This window comes from Zonotrichia albicollis, chromosome 19 (assembly GCF_047830755.1).
Source record: "Zonotrichia albicollis isolate bZonAlb1 chromosome 19, bZonAlb1.hap1, whole genome shotgun sequence".
NCBI classification, from domain to species: domain Eukaryota; kingdom Metazoa; phylum Chordata; class Aves; order Passeriformes; family Passerellidae; genus Zonotrichia; species Zonotrichia albicollis.
Window position 1 is genome coordinate 7,418,992 of NC_133837.1, and position 21,260 is coordinate 7,440,251.

Below are 21,260 nucleotides of genomic sequence, written 5' to 3' on the forward strand. Positions count from 1 at the left end.
CATCTCTGAATACATGTGTGTAAATATATTTGTGTGTACACACAGGTTTGGTCCCCAGCCATTTTTTTGATAAATATCTTTTTAAAATAATTATTTACAAGTGGCAAAGTAGAACATGGCTTATGCATTGGGCTGAGCTTGGTGCCTGTGTGTCTGTGCTGGGTTGAGCAGCTGGTGGAGCTGGGCTCTGGCCCTGGGGGGCTGGCTGCCAGTGTCACTGTTCATCTGACAGGGTCAGGCAAGGACCACCACAGTTTGTATCTGATTGGACTCCAACCCTTTGACTCCAGATGGAAAACCATGTTCCTGCAGGATACCCCTGTAAACCAGCTCTCAGAATAAACTCTGCTCATTGCTGCTGTACTTGGGATCCCCCATTTCATCAGAGCAGGACTGGCACCTCCTTTATCTCTTCAGACTTTATTCAGCACCTCTTAGTAAAATGTCTTTTGTTTTCCCCTTGCTATGGAAAAGTGAGTCAACTCTTCTGCTTTGTGGGTTCAAACTGAAGGAATCAGTCATTGCTTTTATCTTCTGTGCACATTGAGGAATGGAGAATAAAGAGAGAAGAGTCTTCAGATTCAAAGACTGCATTGATCCCATGGGTCTTGGTTGACAACTTCTGTCCTCATTCTTTGCACAAATGAATGACTTCCAGCAAGTGCCATGGAAATCTTGGGTCTGAATGGACAGGATTCACACAGGAAAATCAGCTGTTGAACAGAGTGGTCATGGAAAGTATATTGTGGTGGACAGGATGGATGTGATGGAGATGGGGGTTGGCCTGTGGGACTGAACTGGTTTTGCTTTTCGGCTTGTTTGGGGAACAGGCTCCTGAAAGGGTCTCCAGTTATCTGGGTTTGCTGGGTATTGTGTCTGTGAAAACTACAGACATCCTTGATATCAGGTGGATGTTCTTGCCTCATACCACAAACACCTTTCCATTTTGGGAAACCAGTAAAAAGAGAGCAAACCATAGCATAAACTGAGTTGGAAAGGACTCACAAAGAATCAGTGAGTCTCCTGGCCCTGTACCCTGCAAAAATCCTCCCCTCTGCTTGGGATTCTTGTCCAAATGTTCCTTGAGCTCTGGCAGCCTTGGGGCTGTCACCATTCCCTGGAGAGCCTTTTCAGTGCCCCACCACCCTCTGGAAGAGAAACTTTTTCTTATATCCAACTTAAATCCAAATGGCCAAACCAGTCTCTAGTGGATTATGGCAACGTTAAACACTCTTCTTTGTTGAGCCTGTTTTAATTCCTTCCTTCCTTCCTAAGATGAGCTTGGAATAAATCCAGGTGAGCAAATGGTTCTTCATGCCTGGCATAAGTGGTGCCTTTGCAGAGACAAGTGTGGATCAGTTGGAAGTGATTCTTTCTGATATCTCTTGTTCCAGCAGTGTGAAGGTGGTTGTCCTCTCTGAGGAGCACAGGGGCTTTGCTATAGCATAGCTTCTATTCTTTTCTCTCTAATATTCTAGGTGGATATTTCACACCAGAGAAAAGGGAAAAGGTGGTTGTCTAGGAACACTGGTTTAGCTCCTTACAGCACTCTCAGTTTTCTGTTAGCATCCTTGCAGAGCTTACAGCAAACCAGCTCTTGGCTCTGAAGGGTCAGTGAGAGCACCGTGCCCCAGCAGCCATCACAGAAGAGCCCAGCATGGAAAATCTCACCATACTATTGGAGCCTGGGAATCTTCACCTGATCTGCACCAATCTTTTGTGTTAGAGAAGGGACGTTTTAAATAAAAGTCTAATTTGGTCTGCTTGGTCTTGTTACAAGCTCTTTTGGTCACCACATTGAAGTAGCTGCATCTCTGAATAAGCAGTCTCTGTCTTGCAGTCAGGTGCTTTCTGTCTCTCCCATCTGTCCTTGTCTGCCACAGAAAGAAATACATGACCAGGTGCATTCTTGGCAGTGAATTTCAGGTTATTTCAGGCTGTGATGCTGCCCGGAGTTTGTGAGATACTGTTTGGTTGTATTTTTTCCTAAGTTCCAAAAGAGAAGTTGGACTTTTCCACACTTGGGTTGTAATTTTTTTGTCCTACAGCAGTTTAAATTAGAAAAATCACTTCTTTCGAGTATTTAAACTGGAACCATTTCTTATATTTGAATTAGTGGTGCTCAGTATCTGCCCCTCTCAGGTGGTTCCCACAAGGAGCTGAGCAGAGCCCCTGATTCCTGTGCTGGCTGCAGTGGTCAGTGGTGCAAGGATCCAGGACTTGTTCTCCACACAGTGCTTAGCAGAAATGCCTCTCACCCAAGCTCCTCCAACTGCTCTTGAGAGAACAGGTCCTCATGTTGAGAAAGATTTCTAGAGCTGGACAGCTTGAGGGACTCTGAGATCCAGAATACAACTTTTGTTCCTAGAGAGGTCTCATGGTGCAGTGTGGTGATTAACTCTTCTCAGTTGTAGTGCTCTGGAGGGAATAAGTAAGGATGTAGTTGTTCAATTCCTGCAGAATTATTTGGGAGAGGGGATCTGATGAATGGCAAGACCACCAGTCTTAGATTGGTGGATTCAGGATGGAAGCTCGATTTTAAATTTTTTTAAGGGAAATAAAGTTGTTGGTAAGATCTGTCTTAGCACAAGAAAAGCAGAGCAGGGATGGACAATGTGCCTTGAGGGAAGTAGCATGTCACTAATATGCAGGTATTTGGCTAATAAGTTAATAATGCATGTTTCTAATTGTAGTCATAATACAGTTGGAAATAATAATTCTCATTGCTGTAAGAAAACAAATCGCTTGACTTAATCTGTTAAAATGAGTTCAAATCACTGGGTGCTGCTTTGCCCCCAAGGAGGGGAGGTAGCTTAGGTGGAAACTGGAAGGAAAAGACCTGGCTGTGATTTGTGCTGCTGAGTGCTCAGTGGGCAGTGTGACTAGCTGAGTATTGTGTTGTACGTTATTGTGTCATGTGATAACAGCACCATGTTTTCCTGTCATTTCCACAACTTTTCCTGGCTGAAGTGACACACAAGCAACCCCGGGTAGTAATCACATTGTCCCGTTCAGTTTCAAAAGGAGAGAAGCGGACCTCATCCAGAAACTGTCCAGCAGGCTACAGTAAGCTTTCCTGTCTGTTAGCCATTGTCAAATCTTCTCCATCCCCCAAAAATGGCATCTCTGAAAGTAATGAAATTGTCTCCAGAATAGTGTCATTCCATGGGGTGATTGCTGTGTAATAATGATTTTGCAAACTATTTATGGTCTGTATTGAGGTTATTTTGTTGATTCTTATGGCTGTGCTCTTGTCTCTGTTTGCTGTTTTCTCTCTCAGGGAGCTGCCCATGACCTAGGAGAGGAAATAAAAAGAATCAGCATTCTCGGAAGGGTTATTTAAATTAATTAGCTCACAGTTTTCCTGTATTATCCTGAAGTTCTTGAATCCAGTTTAAGCTTTAAAATCCCAGCAGTGGTGGGTTCAGTGAATGTGCTGCAGTCTGACTCATGGCTGAATCAAAATGAGTTTGAGATCAATGTGCTCAGTTAAATTCAGCTCAATCTTCACCACTGTGGCTGGAGAGGTTTCCTTCATGTAAGGGCAGAGTTAATCAAAATCCATTATAACTCAGTACTTTACCAGGGGAGCTTAATACAAAATATTGACATTTTAAAAGCCTCAGCCAAGCCCCATTGAATCCAGGGAGACTCTGAGCACGTGCTGGGCTGAGACTTGTGAACTCTGGAAGGGCTGTGCCATCTTCCACTTTCTGTTCTTATCTTTATTTTAACATTTTGGAGGAGCATAAAAAGCCAGAGCAGTGCTAGGTTGAATTTCAGCCTCTTGGTCACAAGGAAAGGGAGCAAATGTGTTTTCCTTTAATCTGGGTAGGTCACAGGTGCAAAACTATTGCCTTACTTTGCCACATTTTCTGTATCTCTTCTTCATGTCTAGGAATCTATTCCTGAATGTAATGGAGCCTCAGGACAGCTTACATGGATCAGAGCAAACACAAATTAGTTCTGCCACTCTTGCAAGGATGCTGTTTGTTTATGAAAAGCAATAATTTCTTCTTTTGAGAATCCAAAAACTTTGTGACAGCACCAACATTTCCACCTCCCTAGAAAAAAAACAGGAAGGTTTCTTTTGGAGACTTTTTCTAATGAAATTCAAACTAGGGTTGATATGGTTTTAGCATTGCCCTGCAGGGTCTGAAAACGGTTTTAGAAATGACACAGACTTTGAGACAGAGGAAACAAAGCTCTCCAAAATCTCTCCAGGATGCCTGAGAGTCTTGGTAGGAACATGTTAGCCACTAAACTGTGTTTGTACTCTGAAGTTTCACAGTGCCATTTGAACCCTGCAGTTTGCCTGTAAGTTTTTTTGTTAGGATTTACATTTTAGCTTTGGCTGATGGACCACAAATCAGTTTTTATAATGTCAGCCTTTTTACCAAGCATGTGGAGAAATAGAATATATTCTCATTAACCCTAGTGAAAATAGGAGCTTTAGTGAAAGACTTCTGAGCAGAGTGCAGCACCAGGCAGGCTTGGGAAGCACAGCTGGTTTGCTTGAATCTTTCTGCTTCTGCAGATTTTATTCATGTCAGGTGTACCATCGAATATGTCAGATTTTGGGCTCCTTTGAGTCCTGCAGAGCTCCCAGCAAAGTGAAACAGAGGAGATAGGCAGCTACCTACATCCTTTTGGCCTTGCTTCATGTCTGTTGACTTTCAATTTTGCTTAAAAAACCCCACCACCTTTTCTCTTCTTCTTTCAACATTCCTCCTTTTCCATGCCAAGGAAGTGCTTGTTTTTAAAAGTTGTGGCCTCCCTGCAGCTGGTTGTTAACAGCAGGGCTCGGGGATAATCAGGCTCAGTTCACAGCCTGTCAGGGAATTTCCCAAGGTGTCTGTGGGTCTGCACAGGAGATTTTGGGGTCCGCAGACCTTGCCATGTGTGCCCAGCTGTGCCGCTTGTGGCGAGCAGCCCCGTGGCCGTGGCGGCGGTGCCTGGCGCCAGCGCCCGCCCGCCTCCTGCCAAGCTGGACACAGCTCTGACAAAGGACAACTGTTTGCAGGAGTTGTTGTCCTGCTTGGTGCTCCTAATCCCTGGGATAACTGCTGTGACAAGCATAGTAACCATCTGCAGTGAGGCTGACACATTGGTGCCTTTCAAGTGCAAGGATCGCAGCCACTTCCTCGGCCCCTTTTTTCTTGGCTTTGCAAAAATTTTCAAAAGCAAGATGGGGAGTTGGAAGCTCAAGCCCTGGATGAGTTGTCAGGAGTTGTAGTCACTCTAAGGTGACCTTTGGAAATGCTACTTTTAATTGTTTGAAGAGTATCAAGCCCACTTCAGCTATTTATACTATTTTTTAAATCATATATGAAGCCCCACAAGTCCATCTTACACATGCTGGGCATTTGGAGAATATATGTCAAATTTTGCCCAACATTCCCAGCCTTAGAGAAGGTTAGATTTCACAGTCTAAAAACAAAATGGTAGCAGAAGGCACATGTCTGCTGACTTCTGTGCAAACTCTGATGTGCACTAATCCCAGGGACTGGGCATTAACTTCTTTTTACCTTCACTAGAGCCTGGGCTGTGTGGTTGTCCTGCTGTTCCCTGAAGCAGGCTGCTGTAGTATCCAGAGCACCAGGATGTAGTACAGGGTTTAGGCAGGCTTTTTTGCATTTGGAGGCACATCCACCCTATGGATTTATGTGCTCATACATCTGCAGCAGTACAAACAGAAAGATGTCCTGCATTGGTAGTTTAGTTTTTATTGCCTCACTCAAAAATTCCCAATTTAGATCAGTGCAGAGAGTCTGTGTTCTAGATTTGCATTTTTGGCATGGTAATCCTTTGGGATTTTGATTTACACTGAAAAATTTCTTATAAGTGTGATTTTTTTGACATTAAAAGCAATTATTGCATTCCAGTTACGACTCTTGAGGTGGGCCATGCTACCTAAAGGAAAACTGCCCTGCTTGCATCTGGCAAATCAGCTAAATGACCAAAACTTCTATTCAAGTATCTGTCACTCTGTCAGACTGGTAATTTGGTTATTTGACCATTTCCCTGGGTATTTGAGAAGAGCTAAGCAGGAGCTGTGGCTGCGAGACAAGGCAGATGGCATCATAAATACATAATGGAAATGAAGCCAAGCTCCAGGAGGGGAGGCTTTGGGGGTGGATGGTCTTGGTCTGTCTGGATGCAAAGCCCTGGAGAGCAGCAGAGCCCCTGGTGCAGCCCTGGTGAGAAGGGAAATTCCCCAGCTCCCACCTTCTTCCCTGCAGCTGTGGAACAATGGCCCAGATCTGCTTTCACACCACAGCTGGGGACACACAGGCTGCTTGTGTGACAGGGAAATAATTAATTCCAATTCCCTTTCTCTTCTGGGGTAGGGTCAGAAAAGCAAAGTTTCCTACCCTGAAAAACAGAGGGAAAATGGTTTAATTGCTTATTTGAATAAATTGCCTCAGTGTTTAAATTTTTCACTCCATGAGAACTTTGATAGGGAATATTATTTTCAAACAAGAGCTGAAAAGGGAGCTCTGTCTGTGGGAACTCAGTATTTCACCTCTCTGCCGTTTACCTCCCAAATATCCTGCTCCTTCATGCTCACCAGCTGGCAGGAGGTGAAGCAGGAAATGCCCATTTGTCTGTGCTTCCTTGGCATGGTGCTTCTCACCTCCCTTCCTCCCAAAAACAAGAGCTGTTTGTATGGCACTGACAGAACAGGATGGTGGAGCTGTTAGACAGAAACCAGTCAGGAGCTCCCAACAGAAGCTGTCAGTGAGACACTTGGCACATGTGGAGGTCATGTTTCTTTACATTTTTTTTTCCATTTCTTATTTCCTCTGTTCTTTTCTTTTTTGGAATTTTGCTGCTTTTTTCATTCCTTGCTTTTTAGTGAGCAATTTTCTGGGAGAACCCCATGGAATGCAGGGTTTGTTGTGCACAGAAGCCCTGAGATGGCATCCATCCCACCTGTGCTGTGTTGTAGCTCCCAAAATCATTTCTAAATGCAGTGTAGGGGCACTGTAGGGAACAGAAGATGGAAATCTCAGGCTGGGCAGGTTAGAGAGCAGGAAACACCACAGCAGACACAGCCCAGCAGTGGGGAGAGGAGCTGCTCCCAAATGCTTTCACCAAACAGCTCCAGGGTTCAGGACGTGCAGCTGCCAACCCAAAGTGCAGCAGAGGAAGCCATTTGAGCTGTAGCTGCTCCAGTCAGTTGGCCTTTTGCCCTCTCAAAACCTGGGATCCCAATAAAACCCTGCCATGGTTGGGTCCCCAGCTGGGTGATGTTTGCAGCTGCTGGTGACCAATGTGGCATTTATCAGCGTGGAATCAGCCGTGACCTGTTTATTCCTCGGCTGATAAACTCAATAAGCTCCATGTGTTTGGTGGAATCCTCCATGTGTGTTCTGCTCCCTGGCCAGGAAAGTGGGGGCTGGATCAAATATCCACTGGGTTTGATAGATCTCTCCTGTGACAGGGGGGTCGCAAGGATTTGTGTGCTTCAGAATGTGAGATCAGTGTGCCCTGCAGTGGGAGCTGTCTGCATTGCTCTTAATGCATCTTGAAAATGGAAAATGTGGGCTTTTGGCTTACTTTATGACTCAAGATGTGTGAATCAGCTAATTAAGTAATGAAAAAAACTGAAATTTTGCATGGCATTTTAAGATGAAAAGTGTTGCAAATACTTGTGCATTTCCTGCTAATTCAATGGTAGCATTGTTGCATGTGAATGAGCCATTGGGGGGCACCTTTGAACTCTTCTGTTCACAAATTTTGGACATTCATCTGCTCCTTAGCAAATCCTGGTGGCTTCAGTAGGGACAGGGTGTGCTTGAGAAAGTTAATTTAAGTTCTTGGTGAAGAAACACCTGAATAGGCAGATTTTGTTTTCATATGTCACAAAGAACTTGTTTTGGTTTTTACAAATTATTGGCTCTTTATTTAGCTTTGGATAAATTAAATTATTATCTATATGTATTGGATTTTGGGGGTTTGGGGTTATTTTCTTTTTTAATTGGAGTTTTCCAATAAGGGTAAATGTTTCCTAAAGTCTCACTGGTTCACCCAGAAGAGCTTTGCCTGTATTGATGGAATCCCCGCTGGAAGGGAGGCAGGTGCTGGGCTGTGGTGGTGTAGAGCAGCAGGAGCTTTGGGGAGATGGGCTGGGAGTGCTCTTCAGGCTCTTGGTGCTGCATGTTACCAGATCCTGCTCACACCCTGATGAATTTTGTGCAAAGCAGAAAGAACTGTGTAAATGAGTGCTTAGAGTGACTCTATGAGACATATTGAATTTTATGCTGCAGCTGGAGAAACTTATCCTTAATTGAAGCTGTGGGCAAGTGTATGTCATTTTTGATTTAACATTTTCCCTCACCCCTCCACCCCCACCCCAACCAAAAATCCTCTGTGGAGTCAGATTGTTGCTGTAGCTTTGTGAACCCCTCTCTTCTAATGTTTAATCAAGTGCTGAAAAGAGACATTTAAAGACTATTTAAAATGTGGAAAAATTGCTTCCCAATATTTTTGACAGAGAGAGACTGAGAACACACAGCATTGAATCATCAGGAAAATTGAAGATTTCCCCTGAGCAACATTGGGATTTTACAGCAGAGGACTTGAAAGACCTTGGAGAAATTGGACGAGGCGCTTATGGTTCTGTCAACAAAATGGTCCACAAACCAAGTGGGCAAATTATGGCAGTTAAAGTAGGTGATGCCCATCCTTACATTTGTACTTTAGTCCATTGGGATGCAGTGTGATGGAGAATTAAGGTTCTTCCATCTAGCACCCATCTACTGCTCTGTTCTATTTATTTCTGGTATAAAGGCTGCTGTTTGCTGAAAATACAGTGTATAATGGGCATGTTTTCAGGTGATTTGTGAAGTTCTCATAATTGCTGTGCCCTTTTCAAAATGTCTATCAGGAGCCTGCTGTTCTGAGGGGATCACACGTCTCTGGAGACTGATGATGGGGCACGGGCCTTTCACCTCTGGGTCACTGGTTCAGGTACAGCCTAGGCTGGTGGTAGGCACAGCTTGACATCTCATAGCTTCTTGTGTCTTTTGTGAAATAAGGTAATGGCTTAAAATTAGCTGCTTATGTCAGCATGTGGTGTGGCCTCGCCAGGAGGAGCTGGAATGGAGTGGATGTCCTCTAGGGAATGTTGTGCTCTTGCTGATGTGTGATGGAGTGTCTGCTTTGTGCTCACCATGTCAGACTGTCCTGGAGGTGGAAAGTCTAGCAGGTTTCTTGACTGTTCATTTTCTACTTTATGCTACCCCAAAACTCGCCTTAGAACCAGGAGCAGCCTCCTCTCCCAGCTGGGCAATATTTGCCTGTCTTGCCACAGCAGTGCTGCTCACTGGGCATCTTTGAGGAGCTGCTTGTCCATGGAGGTGGCAGCAGCTGTTCTCTGTCTCTCTGGTCCTTTCCTTTGCTCACTGCAGGTTGCTAATGACATCTATCTTTAACTCTGTTGATGATATTAACTGTAAGTGCTCTTATGGCTCCCAGGAGAAAGCAGAATTGAGCTATGTAGGAGTCTGTGTTGCTGTCTTTTCTACTCTCTGTCTTCTTCAGAATATTCCCTGGAATCTGGAGACATTTGCCCCTCCTGGTCTCACATGCCAAGCAGACATATCTCAGCCCCAGCTGCTCTGAATGTAATTCCTACCTGTCTCTGGTGTGTCAGGTTACTGGAGTAACCCTCATCCCTTGATCTGCTCCAGTAAATACTGACTTTCTCACAGTGCTGGCATCACTGCTTAGGTCTCTTGAGTGTTTTTGATCACCATGCAGTGCTGTTTCAAGCTGGGTTTGAATCCCTGAAAGTCTCCAGTGGAGCCAGAGGTTGTCTGCAGCTAAATGCTGGTTTCTTTCAGTTGCCTTTGGCAGAACTCACGGGTGTAGTTTGCAGGTGACAGGTTGAAAAACGTTGCTGTAGTGAAATGATTCCTGGACAGCTCCATCCTCTCAGACTCAGGGTGTGTGGCCTGGGTAGCTGTAGTTTTGCTGAGGGTGTGAACCCCTAGGGCAGAGTCGCTGTTCCCTGGAGCTCTGCAGTGGCTACAGCCACGTGGAGAAGGACTTTGTTGGATTACCTCGTGTCATGGAGAAGCTGTGTCTGCTGGCACAGGGCTTCTCTTGTCCCACACTGTTTGCACAAGGGCTTTTCAGCACCCTAGGTGAGCCTTGTTTGAGGGCCCCTGGTGCAGGTACAGCCCTGTGGGAGGCAGAAGGCACCAGTTCTGTGTCCTTGAAGCACATGGCTGGAGATGGCACAGTGCAGAATGTTGAGCTGGCTTTCCCAAGGGATGAGGTGTGTTCTGAGCCTCGGGGTTCTGGGCTTCAGGGCTCACTTTTAAACAAGTAAATCTGATTTATTTACAGTGACTAAACTGTGAAATGTTAAAGTTATTGGCTGGGCTTGTGCCACCTTCTTTTCTCTGACCCTGTTTCTTTCAAGCTGGGGAAGAAAGGTTGGAGGGTTTGGGCAACAGCATCATTTCTGCAACAGTAGTGGTAAGCAACTGTTCTGTTTGTCCCAGCAGGGAGAAAACACAAAATTGAGCAAAGGAAGATCAGTGGGTGGAACAGTCAATGAGGCCTCCAAGGCAGCAGCAGCAGCAATTCCCCAGACTGGATGGTGCAGTTCTTGGAGATGAGGTTTCAGGATGGGGCTGAGCTTGGCCTAGTGACCAGTTCATCCCACACTCCTCAGATTTTCTTTTCTCTGTCTTCATCTGCCCATGCTGGGGACTGTCCCCCTCCTGCTCTCTCCTTCTCTCAAGCTTTGTGGTCTCTTCACTGTGGAGCTGTTGCCTTCAGCCATGTGTTCTCCTTCAGCATAAAGCTCTTCTGAAAGAGAAGTTTGAGAAGGGAAGTTGTGCTTTGTGAAAATGTGTCAGTTTAGTGAGGCCTTGCTATGATCTCTGTGGCAGGTGCAGCTCTGAGGTGTGGCACTGTGCTGGGGGCAGGTGACAGGGTCCCCTTAGAGCTGGGTGGTGCAGCCAGTGTCTGGTTATTTGGTTGCTGTCATTCCTGTGCTTCCCCAAGAGCAGCACCAGTGCAGCAGGCCAAGCATCCTTGGAAGGACATTCAGCCCAAGGAAACAGCTTTATGGAAGCTGCAAGCCAAAAGTTAGCTGTTCTGTACTGCTCACCAGATGCAGAGAAAATTGGTACAGGGGCCTGTCCCAACTTCTCCTCCATCCTTCTCCACCACTCCCCAAATTTCCACTACTGTTGCTGCAAATTCCCAGTGCAGTCAGGAAATTCCTACCCCACTTCTGGAAGGGCTGTGTCCTGCTTGAAGCTACCATGACCAGGCTTGTCACCCTATTCTACCACAGGGAGATTCAAATCCTCCTTGTTCTGCAAGTGTGGAGCTTGAAACATTGCTCATTTCCTCTGGCTGGAGTCTTCCTCTGGCTGAAGGCAGCTCCTGCTGTGCCAGGCCAGCTGGGCACCTCTGGTCACTCATCCTGCTCCCCTCAAAGGCTGTGGCTGCCAGAGCATATCGAAAAACCCTCTTCCCAGCTCTTTTTTCTTGCTTTTTGTAGCCTGTCCTGCCTTTTCTTAAGGAACAGTTCCTTGAAGCTTCCCAAGCTTTCCCCTGCTTGGGAAAGTTCAGTGTCACAGGGCACATGGGCTCCTGTTCCTGAGGGCTGAAATATCAGCAAAATAACTCGAGATCTGCAGGTGTAGACACTGTTTTCGTTCATTTTTCCCTGTAACTCCTTTTGGACAATCAGCCCGTGCTGATGGTTGTAATTTCTGTCCTGGCAGATGCAATCCTGGTACCTTTAAAGAGTCTCCTGGAATGGGCAGGGCTGCCAGGCCCTGGGTGAGTCAGGCTTTTAATCTGTGCTCCAGAGTCAGTAGAAGAGGAGGAAAATGAGCCTGAAATGAGCTTTGTTGTGTCACTGGCTAAAACTGCTGCAGCAAAGCTTCAGCAGATGGAGCATGGCTGGGATGATGATGATGAGCTCTTGTGCCCTGTCCTGCTTCTCCCTCTCCTTTAGCCGTGGTCATTCTCTGTGAATACTTGTTTTAATTACAAAAAGACATTCTGTACCTCTTTGGGAACAGGCTGGAGTGGGCTGCAGGAGCAGGGATCTGGTCCTCCTGTTGCTGCCACCTCAATTGTTTGTGCACCCCTTTTGTTTTCTGCCATAGAGAGCTGCTTCCTAGAGCTATCAGGAGGAGGGGGAGAGGATGAAACAAAGAGAGATCCAACTAAAGAGGATTTATGTTCAAGCCTTTCTCATTTTTTCCCCTAGAAAAAGTTGCATTATGTTCTCCTAATCATCTAAATTTTTATTTCCAAATAGAAACCAGTCCTTTCATTCTTTAGATCACTTCCTTTCAGATCTTTCTGGAGATGCCCCTTTTTACTCTGGGTCAACTGCCATCACAGTCTTCCTGTTACTGGAAATACCCTTTTCATTTTCTTAGGGATTTTTTTGGCATATGAGGTCAAGACTTTTCCAGGTGGGAAAGAGAACAGCCCAGTTTTGTCCAGTGCCAGATCTGGCTATGCAAACCAGTAAATGCAAGGCCAGTTTGTATGCTGAATCCTCACCTTGTCAGGTTTCTCTTCCTGGCTCCTCATTTTCCTGGGAGAAATATCTTTTCCTGGCTGGTGTGTGTCTGCTGCACCAGCTCTCTGTGATCTTGCCTGGTCAGGCTTCCAGTTTTACCCACTATCCTTTGATTTTGCTTCTGGTTTCTTGTTATTGTGTTGGTCTGGTTTTTCCCAGTCTGTGGCAGTCCATAAGTGACTTGTGACCATTGTCCTGGGCTTCCCACTGTGCAGAGATCTCCGGTTCCTCCTCAGGATCTGCTCCAGTGCTGTCCTGGTTCTGTCTGAGAGGCCCCACAGTATCTGCAGTTCTCCAGCCCTTTTTGTATTTGCCTCCAGCATCACCACAAAGTGTTGTCCCAGCTGCTCCAGGGACTGTGCCTCTTGTTCTGTGAGAGTACCACAAATTAGAGGCACATGGAGAAGCCCCATTTATTTGGAGGAAATGTTTTCTTGGGAAACTCACCCAGCTGCTAGGGGTTGTCATTTCTAGCCTGAGGTTTCCTTCTGGTCCTGGTGATAGTTCACACAAAAAGGATGCTTTAAAAGATCCCTGGAATATTAATTTAGTAAAAAAATAGCCCAAATTGGAATGAAAGTTGGGGAGCATTGCTCCACTTAGAGCAGGATGCTCTGCTTTGTACTGAAATGCTGTACATGGTGTGGGTTCTGTTAGCCAGGGTACTTCACAGTGCCTCTGGAGGCCTGGAAAGCTGCTTGTTTGAAAAGTTCTTAAAAGAAATAAGAACATATTTAAACCAGTCAGCCTTTGATGTGTTGGGTGGCTCCTGTGCAGGTCAGGAGCCTAAACACAGCAGTCGTGTCCTGAGCATCTGGTGTTCCTGGCAGTGATGTCTGAGCCTCAGGCTCAGGCAGGAGATCTTCACCTGCTCCTCACCTCTTCTGCCCTGCAGCAGGGAACACCTCAGACATCTGGGGTTCACCACCAGCAGCTTCTCCCAGTTTTGTTTCAACCAGTTCAGCTGGCTGGGAAATACATCACTAAGAGATGAGTGGAGTGGTTTGTGCTTTGGTTGGCCATCAGGCTTCTTATCATGGCCCCATGGAATCATCTTACACTTCTTTTTAATTGAATTATTTTTCTGTCAGAAATGGTTACAGATGGTAGAGTAACCCAGCCGGAGAAGAGGATGGTTTTGTCCACAGTGTTCAATTTTCCCCCACCTCAAAAGAAAGTGATTTTCATCTGTAGGTGAGAATTTTCTGTATCTTTGAATATCCTCAGCCTGGCTGAGGATACAGCCTGGCTACAACCCTCTGCAATATTGCCTAGTCCAGCCTCCAGGTACAGTCAGCGTCCTCTACAGTCACTGTTTTCTCTTTAGTTTAACAATATTTTTGACATGTTCTACTTGTTCCCTAAACTTTTCCTAAGGAAATCAGAGGCATTTTCAAGATCAGTTGGGTAATTGGAAGTGTCCAACCCATGAGCCCATGAAGGATCCCTGTTTTTCCTGGGGAGGCCAGCAGGCCATGGAGCTGTTTGGTGTTCTGAGCACAGTGTCTCTTGTACATCATTTGGTAGTCAGGGCTTGTTCTCTCATCCACAGCTTTAAACCAGAAGTTCCTGTCTGACTTTCTCAGGTTTCTCCATGGCAGTCTCACAGCAGAAGGAGGTTGCTAAACATCAAATGCCACTGAGAGCAGAAATGTAACATTTATTTATGCCTCCATGGTCCCTCCATCCTTTCCTGGATGCCTGATAGCCCATAAAGGCCCATCAGAATGATACATTAGTATATTTAGCTCCATCCAGGGGCAAATTTCTCTGTTCTTTCCATGTCCATATGACTTCTAAAGAGAAGTCTTGGGGTTTTATTGCCAAACCCTTATTGTAATTCTTCACACAATTGAGTGACACGTTCAGAATTGTCTGTTTTAGTCATTTGTTTAGGTCTGCTGGCTGAGAGTTGGGGAAACCAGTGTTCCCAGTCCTGCTGTAGGAGGGGAGTGGATGAGTAAGAGCTGGAAAAGAATGGTAAGAGAGAGTTAGCCTCATCACAGGAGGTGAGAAGCTGGTTGTGATCTACTTCAGTGTTTCAGATGGGGAGATAAATATTCCCATCCTCAGCAGTGACTGGGCAAACTCTCTTTTTGCTGCTGGTTTGTTGTCCCAAATCCTGCCATCCCATGGAAGGACACTTCCCCCATGGCACTGCCAGGCACTGCTGTGCTAACTTTCACCTGAGGATGAGTCCCATGCTCAGAGCAGTTCTGGTTTCTCTCACAGCTCAAGGAGTTGAGTTTCAGTTTGGTGTTTACAGCTTTTTTTTTTCTTTTCCTTTTTTTTTTCTATTTTTTTTTTCAACCAGTCACTTCATGCTGCACCTGAGCCTTTCTGTGTGCATATTGGGCTGGATGATGTCTCTTCTGTTTTGGGTCAGGTTTCTGGAATCTGCCTGGTTTTAGGTGTCAGAGTGGCACAACCCACAGCACAGACTGTGCTTTTGCTGTTGATGCTACTCAGACCATGGCTGCTTCTTCCTAGAAGGCTTTGTCCTAACCTGTGCTTGAATAAAAAGGGCTGGAGAATTTCTCCTAAGAGGATTTGATACAGTTTAAATTGGAGGCCAACAAGGAATTGTTAAAAAGGAAACTCCATAAGCTTCTACTACAAATCCCCCTTTTTCTATCTGTGGCTTGTTTGGCTGTAGGGTCACTTAGCAGTGACTTATCAGTGGCTGCCAGGAAGGTGACTGGGCTGAGATCTGTAAGGCCTGAGGTGAAGTCAGCCCTGTCCATCCCTGTCTGAAATGCTGCCCTCAAGGAGCTGCCTCACCCTGTGTCTTCCTCCCCTGCCATGTCCCCTGTTCTTGGGGATTGTGTCTGTGGGAGCAGCTGCAGAGCTTTGCACCATGCCTGGGGTTTAGGAAGCAGGCTCTCATGGTTCAGGTGCTGTTTGGGTACTGTCTGCTGTTGGCTCTCCTCTCTTCCCTGTTTTGCTGCTGAACTGGGAGTGCTGGGCTGCAGCAGGCTCCCTGGCACACTCAGCTGAGCAGGGCCACCCTGTGCAGCCTGGCCTGACCCTGTCTGTGTGCTGTTCTGCATGCTGTTCCTCAGAGTTCTCCTTTCTCTTGACTTTGCCAGTCTCCAGCACTGCTCTGAGACATCCCAATCTTGTATCACAGCATTCCTTTCACTCCCTGCAGCAGTATTTGTTGTAGTGTCCACGTTGGCTTCTCAAGCTGTCCTCTGCCCTGTAGCTGACCCACTGTCTGTGCTCTGGATGCTCTGCCAGCCCTTTCCTGCTGGGGAGCTCGTGTTTGAGAAGAGGAGTGTTTGGGTTTGGTGTTCTGGAGTGCCATTAAAATCACCTCCACCATACAGTGTGTATTTCACATGGTTTGCAGTGCTGGAGAAGTGGCAGCAGAGGAGGAATGTCAGAGGTGGGAGGAGATGCTTTCAGGTGAAGAGGTGGAGTTTGAGGAGGATGCTGTGGGGCTGGCTGTGACAGGATTGTGCAGGTGCAAGGGGATTGCAGAGCAGGGCTGGGACAGCTCTCAGATGACCAGGAAAGAGGCTTTTTGGAGACAGACATGGAGTGGGCACAGAAGGAGAACACAAGTTATGATATGAAGAAAAGCTCCTCGTTCCTCACCGGAGATGACCCACACATTTTCAGTGTGGGTCATGTCTCAGTGAGAGGCTGAGCTATTGGTCATATGTCTCACCGTGGTGGCTTTGGCATCCATGACCTTCTGTGGAGGTCACACCAGTGGCTTTATGGCATTTCCATTTCACACAGTGCTGCTGGTGTGTCACTTGGAGAGAAACATTCACTCTGCTTGGCCTTCAGCCTCTGGGGGGATTGCAGAGCTTTGTACAGTGAGGGCACAAGAGCAGGGAGCAGCCAGTGGCTGGCTGAGCTTGTGACACAGACCTGAACCAGTGACCTGGAGGTGAAGTGCTTCAGTTCCATTCCTGGCCCGTTCTTGCTCTGTTGGTGGCACAGAACCCCACGTGCTCAGCACATCATGGATATTGTGGACTGTGGGTGCTGGACAAGTCTCCTGACAGGTCCCCAGGAACTCTAGAATTCACAGGATGGGAAAAGGGCAATATAAACATGCTATTTACTGGTCTAGACCAAACTAGAGGTACTAGAACATTAAGAACAAGTGGTTAAATACCAGGATACACCACAGGTAAGGAAAATTACAGTGTTGATACTGTCCTTGTTTTGTATGGGTCATCAGAAAATAAGTTCTAAAGTACATAATGGTGCACTGTTTCACCTATGGTGCTATATAAATGGCCAACCTTGAAAGTACCTTCATTCACCTGGCCTGGGCTGGCTGATGTGTGTGGTCCTGATGCCACCAGCAGTTGCCCACAGGGCCATAGTATTGATGAAATGGGTGCTATATCTTGCAGATTTTTTCCACAAGTTTGAATAATTTTTCTTTCTTGGGTAGCCATGTAGTTTTTGTCCCTGTGGATGATCCTGGCTACCTCTGTTGCTTTGGACTTCTTGCCAGATATTTTTTCTGGGTTTTTTTAATGGTTTTTAAACATGAGTCACAGCTTCAGGATCACGATTTCCTCACTTGTGATTCAGAGAAAGTATTAATTAGTGCAGGATGTTAAATATATCTGTAAAATCACATGAAAAACTGTATGGTCATCTCCATCCTTCATTTAACCAATTTGAAAATGGACAGTTTTCTGTTTTCAAATGTGCATTGTTGTTTCAAGCCCAAATGAAACTTTTCATAATATATAGTGTATATACAAAGTATAGTGTGTGTGTATACATATATATCTCTATATACACATTGGGTATGTGTCTATATAAACTCTTTTATACAGTGTTGATGTTCCCTCAGCCAGTACTAGGTAAAGGATTGTTAGTTTTATGAGAAGAGCTCAGAGGACTGCTGCCCATCATTAACATTACCAGAGAAATATGTTCCCTGGGTTATGTGGCAGTCCCTTCTCCCCAGCCATGGTGGAGGCTGTGGAAGGAGATTTTTTGGCTTCTTAGACATTTTAAACATAATGTTCCTTGGTTAAATTTCAAACCAGTCCTCAAGCCCCTTCCAACATGGCTAAGAACTGTGTGGGAATTTGTTTTGAAATGAAAGCCTGGATGTGGTATTTTGCTGTAGTTTTCAATGAAATTTGAGCTCTTTAATTTCTTCCTGACATTTCATCTGAAAGTGTTGATGCTTATGTGAGGACCGAGGGCTTTACAGTCTGATTAAACAGCTTTAGAAGTGTTCAGTTACATTTCTTATTTGAGAGCACTGCTTGATTCCCCAGAGTGTTTTTGAGCATGCTTGGCTTTGGGGTCCTGGTCACTTGTCTCCAGCAGCAGGGCTGAGGGTGCAGTAATGGCATGGAAGTGATGAAGTCTCTGCCACTCTTCCTCTTTCAGAGAATTCGGTCGACAGTGGATGAGAAGGAGCAGAAGCAGCTTCTGATGGACCTTGATGTGGTGATGAGAAGCAGTGACTGCCCTTACATTGTTCAGTTTTATGGCGCACTCTTCAGAGAGGTGGGCACCCCAAACTTGCTTCACTAGTAGCAGAGTTTGGGTTTTACCTTGGTTTTTTTCCCCTTTGTCATTTTAAATTCGTGCTAAGGAGGAAAAAATTGATTTAAGTTAAGTTTCTTGGTTCTCCACTTTCACTCAGGGGTGTTTAGCCAGGAGACCCAGGTGTCTGGACACTTCTGAGCAAGCGTTTGGTCCCTTTGCAACAGGAGTTTTGGAGAAGATGAATGTTGAAACCTGACTGCTGCTTCTCCTTCCTCCTGTATCTCCTCGGCAGGGTTGGATTATCCCTGCTCCTGTAATTGCTCTGTTGTTGAAACTGCCACAGTGCAGGGGGACTGACATGGAGGCCTTGCCTGTTTTCCATTACTTCAGCACAAATCCAGTCCCTCTCCTCAAGGGAAGGAGGAAAACAGAGACCTAAGGGGTGCAGGTGGTCCTTGGGGATTATTAGGCATAGCAGCCTGTGCAGTCTTGTGGGGTTTTACTGGAAAACATTTAGAGAGAGGTCAGTGTTGTAGGTAAAACCCAAAACTGTGTGTGAATATTTAATTCCTGCTTCTAGAGAGTCTGCCTCTGTAATTTTGCCAGGTCACTCCTCTGGCTTTAAATCTCATTCTCTAAAATCAGCATAATAATCCTTCCTTTCCAATGCTCTGCTTTTTCTGATCTTTTTGAACACAGAGCCATTTTGGGCCCTCAGGCATTGTCCATGTTCACACAGTACAAGTTCCTACTATGTGGAACCTCAGCTTGGCTGGAGATTTCCAGCTTTGCTGAGATAAAGGTGACAAAGCTGGTGTGAGGAAAGGTCTGTGGACAAAACAGTGTCTTACCAGATGCTGATGAGCAACATGCTCAAGGCTGTGCAAGCCTCTCACCTTTTTTCAGATCTGGACACATTCCAGGGTGTAAATGTAAATACATAAACTTACTTTAATCAGCACCCAGATGTCAGCTTGGCTGCACTCTTTGCCATGTCCAAAATCTCATCATCCTGCAGCCAGGCAGGGCTCCCAGTGCTCCTTGCTGCTCTGTCTGGGAAAGGTTTCATTGGCATTGCTCTGGTTGGAGTGAAATCCCCTTTTTCCCCTTCAACATAAGTGGTGTTTGCTTCAGAGATGAAAGCAGCCTTCCCCTCTCCTTGGTTCCCGCTGCCTAGGGATGCTCCAAGTCACCTTCCTCAGGGGTACCCAGGGTGAGCTGGGAGGCTTCCATAAAGTTTTGTGTCTTGTCTCATTAATTACTTGTTCCGATATTAAGTAGAATCTTAATATCTTAAAGATAGCAAAGTATGGCACCAGAGAAGCACAGGAAGGGAAAAAAGGAATTTCACCCGGATATTTGGGTCTGTCTGACCCCCCCAGTCTGTTTATCAGATCTGTTCTCAAATAACTGTGAAAGATCCAGGTCACTGCTGCACCATGCTCTGAGGTATAAGAGCTTATGGGACATTGGGAAAGACCAAAACTCTCTCAGGAAACCTGCAGCAAACTATATAAACCAAAGCTCTTTGTTGCAGCATTTCAAGGTGAAAAGTAAGGAAATCCTTGGTTACCTGCCCTGAGCTGGGATTCAGCTGTGGGTGGAGCAACCAGAAAGACATCCATGTGAGCCTCTTTACAGGAGTTTAGCAGGCTGAATTGTGCAGAGGGTTGGCAGGATCCAGGCAGCTCCAGGAAAGCAGCAGGGCAGGTGGCGCAAAGGGAAGGCAGGCAGCCTCCCACAACAGGAGTGTTTGGTGTGGAGAGGCAGAGCTAAGCTCTGGGATCCTGACAGTTTGGAATACTAAACCAAAAATTGGATAAAGTTATGCAAGGTCTTACTTTGCAGTCAGACAAATGTCCCAGCTTGCAGTCAGGGAAGTGGCTGTGAACACAAGTTCCTGTGGCAGCCTCTGTGAATACCAGCAGTTTGATTTGGAAAGGCAGGAAATACTACACAGAAATTTGTATTTTCTCTTGCTTGTTCCACATTTTGTGACAGGGTCCTGCTTGTCCCTCAGCAAGCAGCACCTGAACCTTCATCGTTTGCTGCCTGTTCTTCAGTCAGGAGGGATATTTCTGTCCCTATATGTCTGTACATGTGATGGAATGTGTAACAGTGCAACAAGCACAGGTTGATTGTCAGGTGCAGGACTTTGCTTCAGCTCATTCTCACCCACTAGATGAGATTAAATTGCCTGGTCAATGAAACAAGAACAAAGCTGAAGTAAACGACTGAAACAGTCTATGCATGGAATCAGGGGCTTCAGTGCACCATGGTTGGCTTTTTGGGCTGCCTGCTCATGTCCAGTTTTTCATCCATCAGTATCTCCCAGCTCTTCTCCTCAGAGCTGCTCTGAATCCCATCATCATTGTACTGGTGAGTGCCCTGAGCCAAGTGCAGGATCTGACACTCATTGAACTTTGTGGGTTCCCACTGGCTCCAGGAGACCAGCTGTTTTTTCCATGCTGCACTCCGGAGAGCCCAGAGGTGTCCACATCAGCCATCAGAGATCTCATTGAAGAGGATCTCATGCTCATGTGTTTCCTCTCCAGGCTGTACTTGACAGATGAGGGAAGAAAAAAATAAAAAAATTGGTTGACAGGGGTTCTGCAAACATTTTACTTGAGTCTCTCCTTGTGAGAAGAGAGGAGCTGTGGGCTGAGCCCACTGGGACTTTCAAGACCCCCCTGAGCATTGCTGTTTTAAGAGGTTTTTAGGTCTGAGAAAAAAAAAAATGGTCTTCTTTTCTTGCCTGTGTGCTACAAGCTTTGCAGCTGCTCTGGTTTAAAACAGTACCTGTAAAGCTGGGAATGTTTGGGTAGTTACCATGACCACACTAGTGGGTCTTCAAGGTACCTGTTCTTATTGTGTTTCTTTTTAAGAGAAGAGGAAAGAAGCCTTATCTGACTTGGAATCTTAGGAGTGACTCCTACACAGTGCAAGTGTAGTTGAGCCAAGTTTAAACCAATAAGTTCAATACTTGATAAAGCTATTCAATGAAAAATTCATTGCAAGTTGCAGAACATGCCTAGGAAGCTGGGTAAGTCAGCCCATGGGGAGCTTCTGCTGGCAGGAGAGAGGAGCTGGGATGGATGTGTTGGTAGCACAGAGCTGGGCTGGTGTGAATTGCTGACACAGCCTTGCTCAGTTTGATCTCTTTGCTGTTGATGCATCTCACACTGTTTTTATGGAAATCCTTAACTGT

At 45.8% G+C, this 21,260-nt stretch overlaps 1 protein-coding gene across 3 annotated transcripts in view; it reads left to right on the forward strand.

Annotated features, from left to right (window-relative positions):
• MAP2K4 (mitogen-activated protein kinase kinase 4) overlaps positions 1-21,260 on the forward strand; it is a 63,972-nt gene that overhangs the window by 29,013 nt on the left and 13,699 nt on the right. For 2 of the 3 annotated variants that reach the window (XM_074555340.1, XM_074555339.1), the window contains 2 exons: positions 8,501-8,675; positions 17,951-18,070. In XM_074555340.1, coding sequence (XP_074411441.1) covers positions 8,501-8,675; positions 17,951-18,070 — 295 coding nt within the window. Of the gene's footprint in view, positions 1-2,970; positions 3,067-8,500; positions 8,676-17,950; positions 18,071-21,260 lie in introns of all 3 variants that reach the window. The other variant, XM_074555338.1, reaches the window with a different exon arrangement.